At 37.4% G+C, this 14,997-nt stretch overlaps 1 protein-coding gene across 3 annotated transcripts in view; it reads right to left on the reverse strand.

Annotated features, from left to right (window-relative positions):
* The window catches only part of UVRAG (UV radiation resistance associated), a gene marked incomplete at both ends in the record, with an annotated part of 330,995 nt that overhangs the window by 140,614 nt on the left and 175,384 nt on the right, over positions 1 to 14,997 (reverse strand). For all 3 annotated transcript variants that reach the window (XM_080712064.1, XM_080712063.1, XM_080712065.1), the window contains 3 exons: positions 8,073 to 8,133; positions 8,913 to 9,000; positions 12,084 to 12,168. In XM_080712064.1, coding sequence (XP_080568190.1) covers positions 8,073 to 8,133; positions 8,913 to 9,000; positions 12,084 to 12,168 — 234 coding nt within the window. The remainder of the gene's footprint in view (positions 1 to 8,072; positions 8,134 to 8,912; positions 9,001 to 12,083; positions 12,169 to 14,997) is intronic.

Consider the following 14,997-nt stretch of genomic DNA (forward strand, 5'->3'; position numbering starts at 1 on the left):
TATATATATATATATATATATATCTTAACCAAGAGTTCTTAGTGTGATCAAATGTCCATTATTTTCTTTCTGAGCATTTTAAAGGGGGGAAGAATACTTGAGTCTATTACCTGATGGGAAAATTAGTTTTAGAGGTTTAAATAAAACACACTATATAACAAATGTTTGATATGCTAACAACTTTCTAGGCCATACAGTTATACTTTTGTGCTATTATGTTATGTCAGTAATTCTGAAGTGAAATAAAACAGCATAATACATCCTTATGTAGTATGTTTTTGATTTTGATAAAAATGTTACATAAGTTTATAATGCTTGAGGTGGTCTAAGGGGAAAAACACTTTAAACAATAAAAGAAAAAGGTCAAAAACCATAATCCTACTTATGAATTATGTTCATAATCCTATTTATGAAACTTAGATGGAAGTAATTATTGGAAAAAAAGACATATGTCATACAGTCAAACATACGCATCTGGCTTTTACAAAGCAACAGATAATTACATTTTAAAACCCATTGTCTGGATTTCTGTCCCTACCTATAAGGTGATAAGTAATCATTCAGGTAAGTCAGAACTGAAACAATGCAATAAAGTTTAAAACTTCCCCTAGAAGGAAAGAAAAAGTAAGTACTTGGTATATAGTAAATAGATTTAACACATAATCTGGAATACCCCAGCTGACAAGAGAAAAAGGGTGAAATGATGGAGATGACCAGGTCTTGACTATTTCCTGAATCCTAAAGGTGCCTCCAATCTCAATAATTAATAATATTTTCACATACTTTTATACTGATATTATCTAAGCACTGCCTTCTACGGCAGGCATGACACTACAGCCATCCATTCCTAGTGAAGTATCTACACTTGTCTACCATAAGAGACTTTTGGTATTTCTTTGATCATCCTATAAAAGTAGGCAACTCATTATTTTTCTTTTTCTTCTGTCCAGAACTGACTGACTGTGGTACTTTATATTGATAATCATTTATTCAGTATTAAACAGTACTAAAGTGGACGTATTTTTAGCTATTTCATTCATTTTTCAGATGAAGATACTGAAGCTCAAAGAGGTTAAGGAACCTACCCAAAATAATAGAGCTAGCAAACAAATTGACCTGATACCAAATCTTCTATTTTTAATCACTCTACCACACTGGCTGAGAACTTTACTGTTAAAAAACTAATATTAATAATTTTCAAATTTAAGATCCTAGAGTATACCAAGCATTTGATACATATTTAGTTTCTTCACACTTTCTAGGAAAGGCCAAAGAACATATAACTCCATATAGTTTCCATGATGAGTACAGTGCTTGGCAGAAAGACTTCTCAACCAATGTTTATCATTCTCTCAAAACAAGCTCATTAAAAAAATTTTAAAAAATAGCTGGGCATGATGAAGCACGCTTGTAATCTCAGTACTTGGGAGGCTGAGGCAGGAGGATCATAGGTTTGTGGCCAACCTCAGCAATTTGTGAGGCCCTCCACAATTTAGTGAGATCCTGTTTCAAAATAAGGAATAAAATAGGGCTGAGGGTGTAGCTTGGAGGGAGAATGCCCCTGGGTTCAACCTACAGCAACACACACACACACACACACACACACACACACACACACACACAATTAAAAATTTCATTTCAACTCACTACTGAGTGACACCTTTGCTAACTAGAATCCTAATTATTTTTAACAATGTCTTTTTGTCTCAGTCCTGCCCAAGTACCTTGACTGCTACTACAATAACACTAATACACGGTGTTTCTGTCAAAACGTACATCATACTACCTTAGAGTCTAAAATTATTTTATATTATAAATTCATCATCATATAATATCAGAGTTAACTGACACCTTAGAAATCACTGAGTCTGACACTATTAACTCAGGGATGAGAAAAATGAGGTTCAGGTGATATGGTTTGGTCAAAGTCATATTGGTAAAAATCATAGTGATAGAGTAAATTGTGTCCACACCTCAAAATATCTTTGGCTCCCAAAATACCTAGATCTGGAGGCACAGCTGGGACTATGAGTTCCTTCCTTGCCTCCTCCTTTCTGTAAAGAACAGAGCTTACCAAATTAAAAATATTTCTGAGTAAAAGGACTTTCTCATTAAGAATCGTCTTTTGAAGGGAGAAACAGGAAGAGGAGGACTTAGAATAAAGAAGGATAATACTACCCAAAGTTGGGACTTTCTTATATGTGCTTTACACTAAGCTTTTCCTTTCCTGTATAACCTGACAGGAAAAGATCTGAAAACTTCCAGAAAGCAGCAAGAATCCTCTAAATTTGCCTTCCACACAAGTCAAATGCAAACTATATTTTTAGAAACCTACCTAATGCTAAACCTCAAGCATCTGAAGAACTGCGTTTGCACATTTAAGACAACAACACATCTTTATTAAAAGAAAAAGGATTGACCTGCTAACATCACCTCCTTCGATGAGCAAGATAATTTTGCTTAAATTTAAAGATAAAAAGACATCTCTAAGAGAGGTCTACATACAGGAAACAATAACAACAAAGAAAGAAAAGAAAAGAGCAAACAAAGAAAATTAAGGAATATTGGAAACCAGCTTTGATTAGGCTATTCACACTCACCATGTTGCACAAGACTCCCCGCTCCACCTATTAAAACCCCTGGTCCTTTCCCATTCCAGGCCACAGAGCTCCAGCACAGCCTCACTGTTAAACACTGTGGTGTTGGATTTCCAATATTGAAGCTTTATATTAAAAAGCATTTTAAAAGGACCACGAGCGAAGCATTACAGGGCCCAAGGGTATTCCAATACCCTCAAAAGGAAAACCACCTCCTGGTCGGGAAGTCACTTTCATCACCCCAAGACCACTGAGCCTCCAGTGGGAAAATGTGAGCTCATGTGGTTAATTATGGCGATTGCAGGCCATGCAACCTCAGATGTCACATTCTGTTGCCAATCACTTTAGCTAAAAAACCAAAAGGTTTAAGGTTTCCAGCATTCCAAGATCTGAGAGACTTTTTACCTGCCAAAGCCAAAACATGGCCCTCTGGGGTGTGCTTTTCCAGTAAGCATTAATGACGTCCCTAACACCTAATGCAGAGCAGAGGTTTGTGTTTCTTATCCTGCTCTGGGAGTTGGAAAGGTCACAGATGATAGTTTTGTTGGTGAGAAGAAGTCGGAGGGGGAGTGGAGGGTCTAGGGAGGAACAGGAATGAACTGTAAGACTCAGGTATGTGAACAAGATACTAACTCAAACGATGTTTTGAAGGGCTTAAAACAAAACCCCACACTTTCCTCATAATTATTATTTCTGATTTGTTTTTTCAATGCAGGAAGCCACTCAAGGCTACAGCTTTTTTTGTGATTTTCATAACAATAAATTCTACAAACACGCAATGGCCATGACAACATTATAAATTAATTCAAATGTCCCTTTTATTTATCTGTTGGACAAACTATTAATATTCGAATGAATCCAAAAACAATAAGTGATCTGAAAGCTCTTACCATCCTGCCTTCCCAATCACTGAGGCAGCTGATTTGTTAAGGAACCAAGCACCCACTGATCCAGACAGGACAAAATATTAAGACTCTAATCACTGCCACAGCATCTATGGAATCAGTCCATGTTCTCAATGAGACACTGTTTGACATATGGACTCTCTTTTCCAAGAAATCATGCCTGCATAAAGGGATACAGACACAGAAGGAAATCTGGGTCTCATTACCAGAAAAGGTTCTCATGTTATGGATTACTTAAAAACATACACGCACAAACATTTTCCCTTTTTTTTTTTTAAAAAAAAAAAAGCTAAACTTCTCAGTCAGTGGAACTCAGATGCACACCCTTCACTGGACAGTTCTTCCATTGCGTCCAGTTCTCTTTGGCATACTCTAGCAGTAACTTACCCACTTAGAAAACCCAATAAATGTCAGGACCCTCTGGTGGAGTTTCCCGCAGTATCCATCTATGCAGCAGAAAGTCTATCCAGCAAGTCATGAATAGCATAGACAACCAACATAGAGTTCCTTCACTACAGTCTCTCCTAGAATGCAGCTGCTACAGAACACTAAAAGTTGACCGAGACTTAGAAGAGGTTATTATTCAAAGCAAGGAAGAAAACTATATCATGACAGGAATAATAGAGACCTCAGAATCAGGCAGACCAGTGATAACTTTAGCTTTATCACAGAATATTATGAGTCCTTGGAAAAATTAATCTCTCTGAGCCTCAATTTTCATCTTTAAAAAAAACCTAGGCTGGGCATGGTGGCCGCTGCCTGTAATTTCAGCAACTCAGGAGACTGAGACAGGAGAATGACAAATTGCAAGTTCAAGGCCAACCTGGTCAACTTAGGGAGACTGTTTCAAAATGAAAAATAAAAAAAGAACTGGGATGTAGCTCAGGAGTAAAGCAACCCTGAGTTCAATTCTCAGCACCAAAAAAACAAAAACAAAAACAAAAAAAACACTAGGGAAGTCCTTTCCTCACAGAAAGAATGAATTCTTATCACTGTGAGAATTAAGCAATAAGTGTGATAATATAATAAGGTTGCAATTTTACCTATTTCTATCCCCTCTCTCTCCCTTTCCTCCTCCTCCTCCTCTTCTGCCTCCTCTTCTCCTTCTTCTCCTTCTCCTTCTTCTTTTATTTGTGATACTGGGAATGGAACCTAGGGGCCTTCTATCTCCAGGCTATAGGCTATACCCCTGGACCTTTCTTTCTTTTTTTCTTTTATTAAACAGGGTCTCACTAAATTTTTGAGAGCCTCACTGAGTTGCTGAGGCTGGCTTTGAACCTGTGATCCTCCTGTTTCAGCCTCTCAAGTACTGGGATTACAAGTATGTGCCACTATTTCCAGGCCTATTCATCTCTTAAGACAGTTCAGGCATTCTCCTCTTTTCTATCAACGTTTTCCTGAGCCCTTCCTGATAGAACTGACTATTCCCATTTCTTTGAGTCTGATGTACCTGGTATAACTTTCTAAGTGCTTGACACAAGAGTACAGATTCAGTACGTATTTCTTGATTGGATGGTTTACATGATGCCCTCAACTGGACTCTGATCCCACTGAGGTCAAATCAATGTCTTAAATCTCTTTGTGTACTCTCAGCATCTGCATAGTAGATAATATAGGGCACTCCACACGTTCACTATATGGAAGTGCCTTCCAGAATGTGAACATAAGATTTCAAGTCTAATTCTACTATTCAAGCTTCTTAAAATTTTTTATTCGTAGGGGCTATGGGGAGTGAATAGGACCTTAGAGTAAAATTAAACTTTATCATTTCAGTTTTTAGCAACTACACTAAAAGGCCACACTAACCTTTTAAAGGGCAGCAAGAATGTATTCAGTTTAACTGGGTATTCTATGTATAGAGAGCTTTAAAAGCTATGAAAAACGAGGAAACAGGCACTTCAAAGAAACCAAAAATAGAACCAAGAACACTCCCTGAGTGGATTTAAGTAACAGACCACCACTACCGCTATTTCTGCTTCCCTTCAAATCATTCTGTATTTAGCAGCCAGGCTAATAAGTGCTACAAGTGTAGCTCAGCTCACGCCATGCCCCTTCTGAGGCTCTTCAGGAGCAGCCCACTTCACCCAGGATGAAACAGGCCCTCCTCACCATGGCCGCAGGCCTTGGCTACCGCTTCCTCCTCTAGGCTGCTGCGCCCCTGCTCCCTGTGCTGCTCAGATCTGGTCTGGTCCTTTCTGTCCTTCACTCTGTTTTTCACAATGAATTTCAATTATACTTATTGAGCAGCTCCTATACGAAAGCCTCTTTCAAATATCTCATTCCATCATGACAATGAATTGGGGATACAAATACCATCTAATTTTATAGGTAAAGAAATTAAGCTGAGGGATTACATGATTTGCCTAAATACACGTTTTTTTCCCCTTCTGTATCCTTGACTCAGAGCTTTTTTTTCCAAGTTTTTTTTTTAAGGTATACCAAGCTCATGCCTTTCATCGTGACTTTTTAAAAATACTTTTATTGGTGCACTGTAATTATACATCATAGTGAGATTCAAAACGACACAAGCACACACGCACACACAGGCCAAGTGTGTTTCCATCTGTCCTCACTGCCCTCTGTCCCAGGCCTGCTCCTCCCCCGGCTGTACCATAATTGGCTCCCTTCAGCCTTTAATTTTCTGCTCTGTTTCTGCTAGAACAGGTCTTCTCTGACTTCTTTATCAAAAAGTAGATTCCCTTATTCTCTGGATGGCATACTCTTTAATTAAATATGTGCTAATTACTTAATTTTCAGTTTATAGCTTTGATAGGCTATATGTGCCATGAAAGGAGAGAACATACTTGTTTTTTCATCCTCACATCCTCAAAATTTAGCACAGTACCTAGCATATAGGCATTGAATGAATGATTTTTTCAATGAATGAATAAGAAAAATGATGTGCCATGGGCTTTAAGAAACCATAACTTCACCTACAATGAACACCAGAGCACATCTGTGTGACTTAGAGAGGCTTAAGGGAGCACTATTCAGAGAAAACCAGACGAAGCCCAGCTATAGCACCACCTAGCTCTACAGTCCTGAGCGAGTCACTGATACTACTTTCCTATAGGCTTCCTTTGGTTTTTGAGAGGGTTAAAGATAAGGAAAATCTCATGCTTTTACAGCTATTGGTATATCAGTTAATTCTCACAACAGTCATGTTAGAGAGATAGAATATAATACGTTCATGCTATTGATTAGGAAATTAACTCAAAGGTTATACAACTTGCTCTAAACTATAAGATTTATGAAAGGGGAGCCAGGACTTGAACAGAGTGTTTTATCACTCTCCCTATGTCATGTCCCAACAATTTCCTTGTGTCAGGGCTCAGAAGATAATTAATTAAAAATAGACTTAAATGTTAAAGGGCCACAAACAGCAATTGTTTATTTATAAGGGAAATGGAAGAAAGTATTGGTCAAAACTAATAATGTTCTTTTCATGAATAACTTTTATCCAAATAGATCATATGTAAGCTAGTTTGGATAATAATTTATAAAGATGTCTAGTGGGTCTCAAGCATCATTTAGGCTATGGAAAAAGATTCATTTTTCTAACTATAAACATAATCTTTTTTCCTTGGAATACTTGTAAAGAAATTAGGAAAAGAAGGATTTTAAAATATAGGAATTATGATGCCCTTAATGTAAGAAGAGGAGAGATGACAGTGTAAGAAATTTAATCTGTGGTAGTGGGAATGTCACAAATGAAATTTTCAAATACTGCTCAGAGTAGCAGGAATATGACTTTGTAAAAAAAAAAATAGAAGAGATTAATGTCTGTTTTCCCTCTGCTTCCAAAATCACACACAATTTTTCATGAAAATCAAATCAAAAGGAAAGTAACTCTTCCCTCTGGTTTACACAGGCTCATTTAAAAATATTTTTCATTTCAAATAGAAGTTTCAATAATTATTTTTCCATGGTTCAACCAAATATCCTGTTGCATCTTTCATCAGGGACTCTGACTCTACATACTTCTTTTTTTTTTTTTTGTGGTACTGGAGGTGGAACCCAGGAGCTTTTCTACCTCTGGGTTATACTCCCATACCTATTTTTTATACTCTATTTGAAAACAGGGTCTCACTAAGTTGCTGAGAGCCTCACTAAGTAGCTGAGGCTGGCTTTGAACCTGTGTGATCCTCCTGTCTCAGCCTCCCAAGCGCTGGAATTACAAACATGCACCACCACGCTTGGCTCTCTACATACTTTTTTTTTTTTTGGTGGTGGTACTAGGGTGGAACCCAGAGGCTTTCTACCTCTGGGTTATACTCCCAGACCTAGTTTTTATACTTTATTTGGAAGCAGAGTCTCACTAAGTTGCTGAGAGCCTCACTAAGTAGCTGAGGCTGGCTTCGAACCTATGCGATCCTCCTGTTTCAGCCTCCCAAACTTGGGGATTACAAGCGTGCGCCACCACGCCCAGCCTCTACATACTTCTAACTGAGGAGAGACTGAAGGTCAAAACCCTTCTGAACAAAAGTGTAGCCAATGAACATTTCAAGATAACTCTATTCCTATATGTTATACACACCAAATCTTTAGACGTAAAAAGGAAATAAAATACCTTGGAAGTCCTCAGAATTAGGTAACTTGACACCGCATACAAAGTAATCCTTATAATCATTCTGTGAATTTAAACGAAGAATGAAAATAAAATTTTTATATGTAAAGCAAAGAAACTCTAAGTCAAATCTCAAAATTTTTGCTGGTCAGCGTTGACTCAAAGACTCTAAATATTTTCACATTTTTTGAAACTGGAGGATGAGTACAGGGTGATTCGTTATACTATCTCCTTACAGTTACATGTCCTTATAATACTCTTCAATAGAAATATTTAGGTCATCAGGTCCAAGGAAAAAGCAATGTAAAATCATCATAATAAAACATCTTCTGGTTAATTCATATCAATAAAGTAACTCAGTAAGTCTGTGAACAAACTCAAATCCTATCAACTTTCTTCTCTAAAAGTTGGTTTTTTAAACTAATTTTAATTAACAAGAGGACTATCAAATTTAGTAGATTTAGTTCTCTAAAAATGATTCCTAATCAGTTTTATTTAAGTTTAACTAGCAATTATATATTTAAGGCAATGTACATGCGTCTGCAGGTATATGCCAGAAGTGGTAGTAGTGACCAATAAATGTCCTTAAATTAAAAAAATTACATAGGAAACTAATAATTTGGAATGTTTTCTGATGATGAGCCATTCCACAACCCAACTGATGTTAAAAATAAAAAAACCCTATGGACCCTAATGCCAACTAAATCTTAACCTACTTTTTAAATAGATACTAGCCCCTGAATCAACTGTAAAAAAGAATATGATTAAGAGTAGAGCAGTAAGTTTTATCATTAAAAGAAAAATGCAAATGGAAATCATCTTTTCAGATAATCTGAAACTTACCAAATCAATGGGGTAAATGTAGGAAAGCTCAGAGAGTAATTGCCTACAACGAATCGTCAACTGAGCATTAGTCTTCAGAAAGAGTTCTCTAATGAGGAAAGAAAAAAAGCACTTATTAAAAAATTGTGCTTGCAATTCACCATAGCCAAGTTACAGCCAGTCTAGGTATGTATGTACTAATGGATGAATGGATTTTTAAAAACTATGGTATATATACACAATGGTGACTTATTCAGATATAAAGAAGAATGAAATTATATGTTATTTCCAGAAAAATCAATGGAACTGGAGAGCTTCATGTTAAAAAAGCAAGCCAGACTCAAAAGGCCAATGTCATATGTTTTCTCTCATAGGTGGAAGCTACGGGGAGACAAGGAAAAAAGGACTCTATGAAAGTAGAAGTGAGACCACTGACATAGGGGAAGGAAGTCAGGGAAAAGGAGGAGGAGAGGGTAAAGGCGGTGGTAGGGAGTGAAAATGATCAAATTATGTTATATGCATATACTGATACGCCACAATGAAACTCAATATATGGGATAACCAATAAGCACCAATAAAAATTTAAAGTGTGCTTGCATGCTTTCTAACATTTATTTCTACATAATTAACGCAAAGAGATTCAAAGATCTACAAGCCACAAGAAATTCAAAAGCAGAGCCAAGAATAGCTACCAAAGTCCTGACCTATCTCTAAATGCTGTCAATTAAACTAATCATACACTGAGGTGTATAGTGTGTGCTCAGTACCATGCTAAGAAATAAAAAAGGCAGCTGGTTATGGTGCATGGCCTGTAATCTCAGTACTTGGGAGACTGAGACGGGAGCCCGGCTGTAGGTTTGCAGCCAGTCTCAGCTACTTAGTGAGGTCCTCCACAACTTAGTGAGACCCTGTTTCAAAATAATAAAAAAATGGGGCTGAGGGTATAGCTCGGAGGTAGAATGCCCCTTGGGTTCAATCTCCAGTATTGGGGGGAAAAAATCTAAAAAGCACAAATATGCATTCACTGAGCACCAACTACTACAAACCTGGAACATTACAAATGGCTTTATTCAATTATTACAACAACCGTAGTAGGTTGGTATTATAATACCTGGACAGCCAAAAGATGGAGCTGGTCACTAGAAAGTCCTGGTAATCAGATGATAGAAATTTTCAGTCACACTCACCAACTTAAATGAAGAGATAGGAAAAGGTCTAGGCTGGAGATGAAGTGCTACAAAAACTCTTGAGCAAGATATGAAAAGCTCCCAGACTGTGGAGGTGCCTGAAGATAGCAGACGCCAGGAGGGACTGGAAGCTCCTGTCCTTCCCTTGTACCTTGCCCTATGCATCTCTTCAACCTGCCTGTTCATCGGTACCCTTTGCAATAATTTTATAGTAACTCAGTAAACCTTACTGCTTCCCTGAATTCTGTGGGCCACTCGAGTAAATTACAACTTAATGTAACCCGAGGAGGGGTTTGTGAGAACCATAATTTATAGCAGGTCAGTCAAAGCACAAGTCGCTAGCAGGGGCTTGTGACTGGTTTCTAATTAGGTGGAGGGGCAGCTTTGTGGGGCTGAGCATTAACAAATATATCTTCAGGCAGACAGTGTCAGAATTGTATTAAATCATGGGACAACCAGTTTGTGTTTGGTGGAGAATCTGGTGTCAAGTGCTATGTGTGAGAGTAGAAATAGCACTGTTTTTTTCCTGTCTCAACAGCACTGAGGACTTCATGGGATGTGCTTAACAGAACCTGGCTTTGCTAGTGAGCTTTAGTTTTCACTCACAACTATATGTCATAAATACCTGAAGAAAAAAAAAAACCTACTAGCTAGGCATGGTGGTATACGCCTGTCATCCTAGTACTTGGGAGGCTGAGACAGGAGGATCACAAGCTTGAGCCCAGTCTCAGCAACTTAGACCTTTAGTGAATTGGTGAGAACTTGTTTCAAAATAAAATAGTAAAAAGGGCTGGGGTGTATCTTGGAGGTAGAATGTCCCTTGGTTCAATCAATCCTTAATACCAAACAGACAACAAAGAAGAACAAATAAGCAAAAGGTTATAGCACGAGATGACCCATTTCTTGGACTATTTAAGAGATATGACAACAGGTCTTTGGCTATAGCTCAATGGTAGAGTACCTGCTTAGCACATAGGCAAATCGTAACTCCCCAGAGCCTTGCTTTCCTATTGGCAAACTGAGAGGATTAGAAGAGATGGTCTCTACAGTTCTTTCCAGATCTAATATTCTTGAATCTTTGATTATTAAAGTTTTTGGAAAAACTAAATGCAGGAGGGGAGGGCTTTTAAGGAAAGTGAGTGGCGATGAGCAAAAGAGCAGAGGCAGCGATCACCTGAGCATGTACCGGGAAGAGGAAAGAAAAACCGTTAGCACAATTCTGTGGTAGGGAGCAACTCCAATTACCTACAGCTGTAGAATGGCAATTTACTGAAGCCTATTTGAATACTGAGCCAAAGAATCACTATATTAAGAAGAGACAAATATGGTAGAAATGGTATTTTCCAAGGAGAGGTCTGAGAGCAACGTGAAGGATGAGCTGGACTAATGCGGAGAGTGAGGTGGGGGAGAAATTGTCTAGGCGCTGTGGAGATCAACCAGTGAGCAATCAGGGAGGGTTTTGTTATTATTATTATTTTTTGGTGTGTGTGTGTGTGGCACTGGGGGTTGAACTTTGTATACTCAACCACAGCCCTTTTTATTATTTAATTTGAGGCAGGGTCTTTCTAAATTGCTGGGATTGGCCTGGAACTTGTAATTCCCCTGCCTCAGTCTCCTCAACTGGGTTATAGGTATGTGCCACCATGTCAGGCTTCAGAAGAAGTTATTAAAGAAAAACCAAAAAGCCAAAAAAACAAAAAACAAAAACACACCAAGCTATGAGCTAAACTGCATCTAGAAGGCAAGAAGATTCAAACATTAAGCCATGGTGCTGTGGCCTGAGAAACTAGGTCATGCTACTGATTACTACCACATCCTAGGAGCTTTCCCAACTGGCCTTTAGCATAGTGCCTGACACATAAATATTTGTTGAAGGAATGAATATGGTACTGAGGTGTAGGGAACATAAATTAATATCAGCCGTTTCAAAATAATGTTACTTTTCCAAATCTATCTTCACAGTGAACTCAACCATCAGAGCAATTTTTCTCTGAGTAGCATTTACCGTTTCGCAGTGCACTCCTTCCTTAATTCGTTGAGGGATTCCTTCTGCAGATGAAGCTTTAAGTGCTCGGTTGAAAATGCACTTCCTAAAAACAGAGATGAGAGGAGATGATTCCAGATGGAATATTGCAGAAAGGGCTGTGAAATCACAATTACACGTGCAGAAGCTAGTTCCTGACCATGAGAGGGAAATAAAAAGAGTGAAAAGGTGAGGCGAGGTGGGTAGAGAGGACTTCCAGGGGGGGTGGGCTGGAATAAACTTCCCTATTAGCCCAATTTTCACACAAGTCCAGTCTCGAGCAGGCACCAAAGAACAGGAGTCTAAGATTTGCTGGCCAAGAAACCTTGATGAGATCTTAAAACTGACTTCACTCTTAAAAAAGAATGGTTAATTTCTTTTCAACCACAAATGCTACACAAGAACATTATTGGAAATATAAAATGTAGGGCAAAAAATGCCTGCATTTTAATTACTATATAATATAATTCATATATATATAAGTAGTTTTAGTGAACTTTCATCTTGTTCATAAGTAAAAGTAGTTTTAATAAATACATAGCATACAGGAAATATGTATTTTAATTTTTTCATATTATGAAAATGTAAAAAAATGCTTCCACAAACTTTTTTTTATGTTGACAGATAGTGTGAAATTATGGCTGTATTCAATTAATTCCAGCTCAGCATGGTGATATACACCTGTAATCCCGATACTCAGGAGGCTGAAACAGGAGCATCACAGGTTTGAGGCCAGCCTCAGCCAGCAACTAAGTGAGCTCTTGTTTCAAAACAAAAAATAAAAGAGGTGGGAGGGGGCAGCATTTCTCAGAGGTAGAACTCCCCAAGTTCAATCTCTCTCTCCACACACACCCTAAAGAGCTAACAAAATATTAAATTATATTTAATATAATTTATTAAAATATTATTTAATAAAATATTAAACAATATTTTAACAAAGAGTTAAAATATTAACTAATGGTAAATGTGGACAAAAAATAAAGGTCTTCTTTGTACTCTCCCTATTCTTGCAACTTATCTATAAGTCTGAAACGATTTACAAGTAAAATATAAAAGAGTAGATACAAATCCAGTAAGGGGAGACCTGACAGGCTTTGGTTCTCCACAGGCTTTATCAGAACCAAGGACTTAGCAATCACACTGGCATCATGCCTGCAGAACGCACCAGGCTCATTTTTCTAGCAAAGACAATATAGCTTATCGATTACAGGGGCTGGACCCTTGGAATAAAAACTGAATGAAATGGAGTCAGTCAGGTCCAGATAGTTTGAAGTATTTGAAGGTAAACTCAGAAAAATTAACCTAAATTTTGAAAGTCACTTCATAAGGAATAAGACTGTGGAAATGTACTCATCGACTCCATAGAAGCTGTTCAGGTTATATATTATCAGCCTGAATATATTATGACTGATGTTGTCCACCTAAGAATTCACATATGGAAGCAATGATGTTCATCTTAGAGGTGTGAATCTTTAAGACTATGCATATATCCTGCTTCTTATCTAAATTTATTCCTAAATTTACCTTGATTTGTGACTTCTGCAGGAATTGATCTTTCCTATGATGGTTGCAAAATAATATTCCAACTCCAATACACCCTCCATATTTATTAGTCTGCACTCAGCATTATTCTCTAAGCAAAACCTTCTCCCTTGACTATTTTTGGGGTGTGTGTGTTTGTGTGTGTGTGTCTGTGTGTCCACAAGTGTGTGCCTATGCTGGGGACTGAATCCAGGGGCGTTCTACCTCTGAGCTACACCTCCAGCCCTATTTTATTTTTTAAGCTGAAACAGGACCTCATTAAGTTGTGTGGGGCCTAAGTTGCTGAGGCTGGCCACGAACCTGTGGTTCTTCTGTCCCAGCCTGTCAAGTACTAGAATTACAAGAGTACACCACCACAACCAGCTCTCCCTTAACTATTACCAGTGTGGAATCATGGGTTCCTTTTTATTTTTCAATGGTTTGTAATTTATTACTGTACATAATTTTATTATAGTGCTCAAGCAGTATTAGATTTTGCCAGTGTGATTGTCTTCAACCTGGCTCGTGTCTGTGGCATGCTATCATTCTGTTATTTGAAAAACCACATAATTTTTTTTTATCATTTTAAATCTGTAGGATCTGTAGTGATGTCTCCTATGATTGCTGCTATTATTTGTACCTTCTTTGTTTTTATTTAGCATGGCTATAGGCTTGTCAACTTTAGTGATCTTTTAAAAGAATTCTCTTTGGTTTTATTAATATCCTCTGTTCTTTTCTGTTTTCAGTTTAAGTGATTTTTTGCCCTTTCATTCCGTTTGTGTGATTTGGGTTTAATTTGTTCTTTCTCTATTTTGTTAAGGTATAAATTTAGATTATTGATTTAAGTATATAAATATCAGGTACTATAAGTTTCCTTCTAAGCCTACATCCTTTCAAATGTTCATATATTTTCATTTTCATTCATTCAGTTCAAAACCTTTTGTTAACTTGCCTTATTATTTGACTCATAGCTTATTATATATGTTTTGTATAATTTCTAAATACTTAAAAATTTCCAGATACCTTTAAATTAGTAAATTCTAGTTTCTTTTTTATGAGATAACATACTTTGTATGATTTTAATATTTTTAAATTTATTTGTAGTAGCCAATATGGTCTGTCCAGTTGAATGTTCCAGGTATACTTGAAAACGAAAGTATATCCTGCTAGTGCTCAGAGGAGTACTTGGTGTTGTTAAGGTCTTTTATTCTAATTTTCTATTTGTTCTATCAATTGCTGAGAAATAGGTATTAGAGTTTCCAATTATAATTGTGCATTTGCCTATTTCTCCTCCAGGCATAAGAAGTTTTTATCTGTCTCCTGAGACTGCAGAGTTTGCTGCTCTTTCCCAAGAGGCTCAAAGCTTTTTATTCTT

This window comes from Muscardinus avellanarius, assembly GCF_963383645.1.
Source record: "Muscardinus avellanarius genome assembly, chromosome: 1".
Classification (NCBI taxonomy): domain Eukaryota; kingdom Metazoa; phylum Chordata; class Mammalia; order Rodentia; family Gliridae; genus Muscardinus; species Muscardinus avellanarius.